The 8910-nt window shown below is 55.8% G+C and overlaps 1 protein-coding gene across 3 annotated transcripts in view; it reads left to right on the plus strand.

Moving 5' to 3' along the window:
- IFT140 (intraflagellar transport 140) overlaps positions 1 to 8910 on the plus strand; it is a 72869-nt gene that overhangs the window by 30760 nt on the left and 33199 nt on the right. For all 3 annotated transcript variants that reach the window (XM_059155331.1, XM_059155332.1, XM_059155333.1), the window contains 4 exons: positions 1497 to 1627; positions 2939 to 3107; positions 4685 to 4816; positions 7549 to 7736. In XM_059155331.1, the coding sequence (XP_059011314.1) occupies positions 1497 to 1627; positions 2939 to 3107; positions 4685 to 4816; positions 7549 to 7736 (620 nt within the window). The remainder of the gene's footprint in view (positions 1 to 1496; positions 1628 to 2938; positions 3108 to 4684; positions 4817 to 7548; positions 7737 to 8910) is intronic.

An 8910-nucleotide genomic window follows, 5' to 3' on the forward strand; every position in this document is an offset into this window, starting at 1 on the left:
GGGGGAGGCAGAGCCTGGCCTGGCCAAGGGTCTACAGTCCATGGCAGGGGCAAGGCCGAGGCTGGCACGGTTGGTGGGCTGCCACTCAGGAGCCAGCCTTGGCACAGGGCTGAGGCAGGAGAGTGAGGAAGCAGCTTTCTCGGATTGCTTCTCAGTGTGGGGGTGTGCGCACATTTCCTGGGGGCCTGCCGCAGCCGTCCTGAGGGTCGGGATCGGCTGGTTCCAGCCCTCGCAGCAGTATGGAGGTGGAGGGGAACCTAGTGACGCCCCTTTGCAGGGCTGATGGCACGTCCTGTCTCTGTCGAGTTAGAGGCATCAGAGGGCAGCAAGTGGGCCTGTAAAGACAAGCTTGAGTCTCAGAAGGGCAGTGTGGCTGGAAATGGGGGATCTCAGGAGGAAAAGAGCAGCCCTGCCAGCTGGAGCACCAAGACCGGACACGTGGAGAACGGTCACTGCATCCCGGGTGGACAGTCACTGATGCGGGCAGCTGGATGGCTGTGCCTGAGCACACGTGCACCAGAGCAGAAGCGGGGCGTGCAGGGGGGAAGGGAGGAAGCACCCCAGGATGGGGTGCAATCTCCGTGGTGCTGGGCAGGAGTGGGGACGGCACAGGGATGCCTGGCCGCGCGGGCCCACTTCTCCGGAACACAGTGAGCATTAAGAACACCTTTCCTTGTGCTGGATTTCTTGCCTGTGGTAAAAGAAAAAATGACAAAAAGAAGTTCAGGTAGCGCAAGGGAGCTGCAGGGAAAATCAGCTGCCACCCGCCCCCGCCGGCACTCCCATGGGGTTGGGGAGTGCCAGGAGCAAAGGGTCTGAATTCCCACAGGCAGGGTCTGGGGCCGGAGGCCACGCACCTTCATCATCACCGACGCATCTCCGGTCTGTCGCTCATCTTTGCTTGCGCTGGCTGTGTTCCTGGTCACTAGAAGCACATTCGTAGGTCCTCAGACCTGTTGATAATTTTGCGATTTTTCTGTTGCTCTCTACCTTACAGTATCCTCTTCTGTCTGAAATTTTGACAAATTCATTTTTTTTTTACCTTTCTTAAATACTCAGGCCCACTTAGCATTCTGCCATCTTCTAGAATAAAGCCTTGCACGGTCTACCTGAACTCTTGGCGTTTGTTGCCCGAGCAACCAAGCTGATTCCCTCTTTCCTATTTTTGTCACCTGCATGAGAACTGTTTTTTTGGAACCCAGACTACCGCGTGTCCATGTGGTCAGTCGACCTCAGCGAAGATGACGTCACTGCAGTCAGCACTGACCACAGCTGGATAGCGGGAGTCGGGCATTCATGACGCATTAGGATTTGTGTTCAGTGCTTGGAAATTACAAAGTAGTGATCGAGCAGGGGTCTCAGTGGGATGAAAGTAAGTCGATGTCCACATTAGGAATGCCAGAGTGGCCAGTGGGTCGTGGACATGACGCTTGTTCTCAAATCTGTAGTGTGTCAGCCCAGTGGTACTGTGAGCTCCCGTTTTTCTCTTCCCCCAGGCAGACAACAGCCCCGACTCCAGAATCTGCTTCTACGATGTGGAAATGGACACGGTGACCATCCTCGACCTCAAGACGGGGCAGATTGATCAGCGGGAGACATTGTCCCTCAACGGCCAAGAGACCAAGAAGTAAGACTGTGATCTGGGAGGGGTTTATGGGAAATGCTGACACTGCTGTTGAGTTACTGGTCAGCTCCCGGGAAGGTTGCTGAGCTGTGCTCCAGAGCTCAGGGACCCTGGTAGTTACCAGGACCCCAAACGGGTAGGACAGCCAATATGCCCGGGCCATGGGGATGGACTCGAGCCTCTGAGGTCCTGGAATTATCCGGAAGAACCGGGCTTCTGGAAGGTGGTGGTGGCCAGAGCTGAGTCTCAGGGAGGGCGTGGCGGTCACTCAGCTGCCAGCGCCTGAGAAGGGAGGGATTCTATGTGGGTCAACATCGTATTTCTAGAGAAATAGCGCGCACTCTTCAGGATTTCATGGTCGTCATTCCTTCTGCCACAGGGAAAGTCCACCCTGCTCTGTGGAGGGCGCCCATTTGGTTCTGCAGGAAGGGACGCCTGAGGGCCGTGGGTGCTGCTCTGGGCACGGGGTGGAGCTGAAACCAGTGCTTCACCGAGCGCATTGGCCGCACAGTCCACGGCTGGCCTTGCTGGCTCCCGTTCCTTTTGCTCTGTCACAGCCCCCACCTCCTGGCCTAGCTCAAATCCTTTTCCAGAACCTTCTTTCTCCTGGTGGCTTAAACTGACTGCTGCTGGTGGTCCCACCTGGACACCCCACCCCACTTCTCCCCAGCCTTGCTCTGTTCTAGGGCTCCAGATGTCCACAGGAACCAGTTGCCATCACTGGAGCGCCATTCCCCAGAAGCTGTTCTTGTCCGCCCTGCTCACTCTTCGTGGTCACCTGGTCTGAAACCTCCCAGCTGACCTTTCCCTCAGTCCCCCGTCTGTGACTCATCCCGTGTTCCTTGTTTGAGCTGTGTCTTAGACTTGCCCTCCACCCTCCACCTCTGAGCTACATCCGGCCCATCCTGTCACTTCTCCAGAGGCGGTGGGACAGTGCGCAGCCTCCCCTCAGACGCCTGTCTTCTGAGATCCGACCCTTCCTTTGCCTCCGGACACAGCTCATCTGTGGGCAGCACTGCAGCGCCTGGGCCCCAGGTCGCCCCAGCAGCCCGCACGGCAGGAGCCCTCCATGGCGGCGGCTGCAGAGCTCCCTGGCAAGACTCCGCGGGGCCTCTCGACCAGCTCACTTCAGTCTGGGTGTCCTCAAGCAGGCTGTGCGCAGGGTGCTGAGCAGAGCGGCTCCTGAGCCAGCCGCCTAGGCGGTGCCTGCTGGCCTGCTGACGCCGACCCGGATCCCTGGCACGCGCTTCCAGAGGCCGCGAACACGGGTGCTCCTCTCGGCTCTCAGGACTCGTGCCGGGCCTTCTCTTACAGGAGCCATGCCTTCATGGATGAGAAGCTGATGGATCTCATCCCCGTGAACCATTTCTGGGACCAGAGCGAGCCCAGGCTGTTTGTGTGCGAGGCCGTGCGGGAGGTGCAGGGAGACCAGCAGCAGCCCAGGGACAAGAAGCCATCCACTGAAGACAGTCCCAGCCCGACGGTACGGTAGCCACACCGCCTTTGTATCTAGTCACAGGGGGCTCAGGGGGCTCATGATCCTCCCGATGTGCTTTATGGGGAAGTTCGGGGGCAGGTGGTGCCTGGAGCAGAATGCCACCTTGAGGCTGCCTGGCCTGCGTCCCCCTCTGGGTTGGCCCGGCCCTCTTTGTCTGGTCTCACTCACACTGTCCTGTTTTCAGTTTTCCTGTTACGTTGAGTGTGGCGTATTTCTGTCTGGGGCCCAGCCCGTGACCGAAAGTGTTATGGAGCTAAGCCATGGTGGGGGCCTGTCTTGGGGCTAAGTCAGCCGACTGTCACTCTTCCCACCAATGGGGCTGATTCCCGCTGCATTGGCCTCCTTGCCTGCTCTCTGGCCTCCACCCTGACCAGACTCCCCGGCTCTGCGGGGCATGCCTCCCCCAGGAGGGCCCAGGACTCCAACACTGTCCAGACTCATGCTGTTGGAACGTCTGTGCTCCCTGGGAAGGCCCAGCAGCCAGCTGGGCCTCCTGCTATGGTCTTGTTCCGGAGGGGTCCATAGTAGGTTCCCTGTACGTCAGCAAGGGCAGCTGGCCCGCTTGCACTGGCCAACTTGTCTCCCTACCACAGGGTGGGGGGAGCGGGGGCCCCAAGATGGTCAGCAGTCGTGCCCTGAGACTTTTGGAAGCAGATCCGATCCTTGGCTCCGAAACGCCGAGTGGTAAAACACGCAGAGCAGGAGTCTCTGGTGTCTCGCTCCGGAAGTGAGAGGCAGGCACACGCGGGGGCTTCTCCCGGAAGAGGGTGTCAACCCCAGGCAAGCGAGGAGGGCGCGTGCTGATCTCCTGTGAAAGACACTTCCTGGCACTCTGGTCGGAGACTCTATAGGGCTCCTGTGAAGATGATGAGAAAGTGCGGGAACCGGCACAGCAACCTGGCACAACAACCTCCCACTGTTCTGGTCGGGCATGTTCCACTCACGCGGACGGTGCTGCTGCCCCAGGTCACACACAGCGGGACCCAGCCGAGCCCCCAGCCTCTTGGCTCTGTATCCCTTCTCCCTTCAAAGCAGAGGAGAAAATCATTCTGCTGTTGTTGGTGCTTTTAAAGATCGGTTTATTTATTTTTAGAGAGAGCATGTGAGCAGGGGAAGGGAGCGGGAAGAGAATCTCGAGCAGACTCCCCCTCTGAGTGCGGAGCCCCAGGCGGGGCTCTGTCTCATCACCCCAAGATCATGACCTGAGCCGAAATCAAGAGGCGGAGGCTCAGCCGACGGAGCCCCTGGGCGCCACCGCTATTACAGATTTTTAAATGAGAGTCAAGGAACTGAACAGAAAAACCTGGAAACAGAGTTCTTTAGCTTCATTCACCAACTGTGATGGGAAGAATTAGCTTTTGCTGCAAGAAAATCCATGTGTGTGAAGGGCCTAGCCGCTCTCAGAATGCACAAGGCTCATCCTTCCAGAAGCGGGGAGTGGATTATCTGTGTACGACCGTGTTCGCCGGTTCCTCCTTTTTTCTCTGTTGTGTGTAAACATCCTAACCCTGAAAATAGGAATTAGATGCCGAACTGCAAACAACAGTTTCCCTCTCTCGCAGGCGGACGTGATGATTCTGTCCTTCTTCGTGACGGAGGAGCACGGCTTCTTGTTCCACGACAGCTTCCCCCGGCCTCCTGCCTACCAGAATCTTCTGGGGATTGAAGTGCCTCATTATTACTTCACGAGAAAGGTCGGAGCCCCATGAGCACAGGGCCGCGTTCTCAGGTCCTCCTCCCCTGTTAGGCAGGAGTTTACGGAGAGCCGCCAGGGTGCCCCGGCTCCCCTCCTGTTAAGTGAGGCGAGCCATCTGCTCTCATTCGTTCCCTAGAAGTCCAGCAGTTAGGAGGTTTCTGGGTCAGGAAACTTACAGGACTTGGCTTTGCCGTCAGGACAGGGTAGGGCTGAGGTGGAGGGTCCAGGATCCCCGGACTCAGGGCTAACGACTATGCAGACCCGCACAGTCCCGGCCCCAGGTGGTGGCCCTCTCAGGAGCCACATCGCACATACTTGTGTTTAGTGGTAACAGATGGGGTTGTTAGCAGCCACACATGCACACTCCCAGCTCAGCTGTTTTGGATAAGTTCTTGGCCTTCTCTGGGCTTGGCCTCCTCGTCACCCTGGCCCCTAGAACCGTGAATGTCCCACGGCAAGGCTGCTGGGTGCCGCAGCTCTGTCCACACAGCCTGCCTTCCTTCCCTCGGTGGAAACCGTCCGTGCCGCCACGACGTTGCCACACCTCCTTCTTACTTAGTGCTCCTTGGTCGTTTCCATTTCTCCTCAAGTTGAGAGCTCAAAAAGTTATGAAGACACTTAAGGTCCTTTCTATGACATTTCCCCATTACTTTTCCATCACAGATTGTGGTTTACTCCATACACTGACATGCCTCCTCTCTTCCCCCTCCTTTCCGCCTGCGTCCACCCAGCTCCTGGTCCCAGAGAGCAGGGGTGTGTGGCACGGCTCTGAGTGCCACTCCCCACCTACCATCTGTTCCCCGAACCTTGCCGTGTTCCCAGGGTCTGTTTTACTGTACTCTAATCTGCACTTGTCCACCCGCTGGTCCTGTCTGCTTCCATGCCTTGGTCACCAGGCTTGATGGGGACCGCGGTATCACGGCAGCCCCTGGGTGGGAGCAGCACACCCGTGTCGCACCACAGAGCCCTCACCTGGCTCCAACTGTGGCACAAGCAGTGTTTGTCACAAGCACCCAGTGTGTGTGACTCAGGGAGTTTGTTCATCCGGATTGGTGATATAGGAAGTCTTTCCAATTTTTGTTTTGTTTTAAGGATTTTATTTATTTGACAGAGATCACAGGTAGGCAGAGAGGCAGGCAGAGAGAAGGGAAAACAGGCTCCCTGCTGAGCAGAGAGCCTGACTTGGGGCTCGATCCCAGGACCCTGAGATCATGACCTGAGCCGAAGGCAGAGGCTTAACCCACTGAGCCACCCAGGTGCCCCGGAAGTCTTCCCAGTTTGACCTCTGATGTGGCTGTAACAGATGGCTTTGAAGCATTGTGTTTCTTTAATGCCGCCCTTCTTCAGGTTTCTGGCCTGTATTCAAGGCCCTCAGCATGGGTCCAGGGGCTCCCCACCTGCACGCTCGAGGTGTGGATGTGAGTCTGATCCCCACAGGGTCCCCAGCTCTGTGTCCTCCTCTCAGAACAGAGATGAGGCTCCAAAATGTGGGCAGCGGTGAGTGCATGTGGCAGGTGACCCACAGGCTGTCCTGTTTGTGTGAGAATTCCCAAGCGCAACCGCAGCGTGCCTGTTCAGTCAGAACTCAGCATCAGACGGAAGTCAGGCCTCTGCCCTATGCTTTGTGCGTACATCTTCTGGAAGTTCCCACTCAGTGCAAGCTCTGCAGCACTCAGCCTCCTCCTGACACGACCCAAACTGTGCTCCTCCACGAGCCCTAGATTCGAGCCACCCAGACGGTGGGCTGCCCCGGGTCCTTTGCTTATGCTCTGCTCTATACCTGGAAGAGTCTTGCCATCCACACCTGGGTCTGACAGATCCTCCCCGTGTTTGAAGGCCCAGGTTAAGTGCCCCCCTGACATGCTGACATGGGGGACCACAGGCGAACGGCAGAGGGAGAAGTGAGATGGGGGCTGCTGGGAACTGAGAGAGAGGCAGGGGTCACACAGCAGCAGCGGGATGAGATCAGGATTCCTGGGCCAAATTCCGCCGTGGTGAGTGGTTCCCCCAGAGGACCCTGCAAGTCTCAGCTGCCACTCAGATACCATCTGGGTGCTGGACAATTCAACTCAATTCTTTTTTTTTTTCCCTTTTTTCTTTTTCTTTCTTTTTTTTTTTTTTACTGAAGTACAGTTGATATCTGAAGTTGTATTAGCTTCAGGTATACAACATAGTGACTTAACACTTCTGTCTACAGCTTTGTGCTCAACATGACCAACTCAGTCCTGACACCATCCACCCAGAGACAGCGGCAGGTCCCACAGATTAGGGGCTCAGCCCCACTCAACCGCCCCCACCCCAGATGCCAGGCCCCGGTCCTGTGCTTCTGACCACAGGCCACAGAGCAGAGGCTTCCTTGTCCTCTGGCACACTAGGAATCCAAGTTATTGTTTTAGAAGATTCTACCTGAAATCATATTGCCGTCACTTAATTTTAAGACTGTGCCCAGGTGGGTCATGGAACTTCTTCCTAGGGCAGAACAGACCTGGGAGGCAGGCACCTGCATAGTCTTTTCATAACTATTGAGAAGGTGGCATTAGCAAGCGGCTCTGATGACCTTGAGCGCCCTCAGACTTGCACTGCGTTTAGCAGGTCTGTGGTTAGGCGTTCACACCTGCCATGTCCATGCCTGCAGGCAGACCTGACACTGACGCAGCTCTCAAGGCAGAGACTTAGCGTAGGCATTTGCTTTCCACGAGCTGATGACCAACTGTGGCCTTTGTCATTCAGCCAGGAGAAGCAGACAGAGAAGAGCAGGGGGACTCAGGGTGCCCATGCGTGGGCAGGAGACCCCTACGAGACTTCGTCGGGCTGGAGGACTGTGATAAGGCCACGCGGGACGCCATGCTTCACTTCAGTCTGTTCGTCACCGTCGGAGACATGGATGAAGCCTTCAAGTCTATCAAACTCATCAAAAGGTGAGGACTCTGCTCCCGGAGGTGTCAGGGGGATGTGCGTGGCTCTGGGGTCTGTCTTTAGGGCGCTATCCCTTTCCCACTGAGGTTCTGAGGATCAGTAACTCTTCTGTAACTGTGTCATGGCATATCTCATGGTTTGTCACCCGCGGAAACACCACCGCTCTTGGGGATGCCAGGACCCCCCGGTGCGCTGTCACAGAACAGGTGTATTATGGGAGCACAACAGGGCACACAGAGCAGGTGAGCCCGGCTCGCCTCTACGGGGCTCCTGGGCTCTTGGGATACTGTTAGCTTGCTTTTTTTTAAAAGATTTTATTTATTTATTTGACAAGGAGAGATGGAGCGAGAGAGAGGGAACACAAGCAGGGGAAGTGGGAGAGGGAGGAACAGGCTTCCCACTGAGCAGGGAGCCCGATGAGGGGCTCGATCCCAGGACCCTGGGGTCAGGACCTGAGCCAAAGGCAGATGAACGACTGAGCCACCCAGATGCTCCTACTAGCTTGCTTTACCAGAAAGTGTTCACTGTTCTTCCTAGTTGCAGTTGCTAAATATTTGTAATGCCTGTTCCTCTGGGAATAAGTGCTACCAGACAGGAAGGTTTAAATAACAAACACTCAAAACAGTATAGTGAAAATGCAATTAATGTTGCTGTAAAAGAAATTTTTTTAAAAGAAAGTTTTTAAAGATTGTTTTTTAAAAGATTTTTATTTGAGAGAAAGAGAATGAGTAGGGGGTGGGGCAGAGGGAGAAGCTGGAGCCTGATGCAGGACGCGATCCCAGGACCCCGAGATCATGACCTGACTAAAGGCAGACGCTTAACCGAGCCACCCAGGCACCCCTGTTTATTTATTTTAGAGGGAGAGAGAAAAAGCACTCGTGTGCATGGGAGAGGGAGAGGGAAAGCAGACACCCCACTGAGTGCGGAGCCATATGTGGGTCCAATCCCAGGACCCTGGAGCTCACTGCCTGAGCCGAAACCAAGTCAGCTCAACTGACTGTGCCACCCAGACACCCCTTTTCTAAAAGAAATTCTTGCTTAAGGGCTGTCTGCGAGTAGCCTCCTGTCTATACCTGAGAGAATTCAGCAGTTCTCAAGAGCATTTGGCAGGTTTTAATCTCCAAAGGATAGGAAAATTATTGCAGAATGAAACTAAAATGGAAAAAAAAGATGAAA

Source organism: Mustela lutreola, chromosome 17, assembly GCF_030435805.1.
Source record: "Mustela lutreola isolate mMusLut2 chromosome 17, mMusLut2.pri, whole genome shotgun sequence".
Taxonomy (NCBI): Eukaryota; Metazoa; Chordata; class Mammalia; order Carnivora; family Mustelidae; genus Mustela; species Mustela lutreola.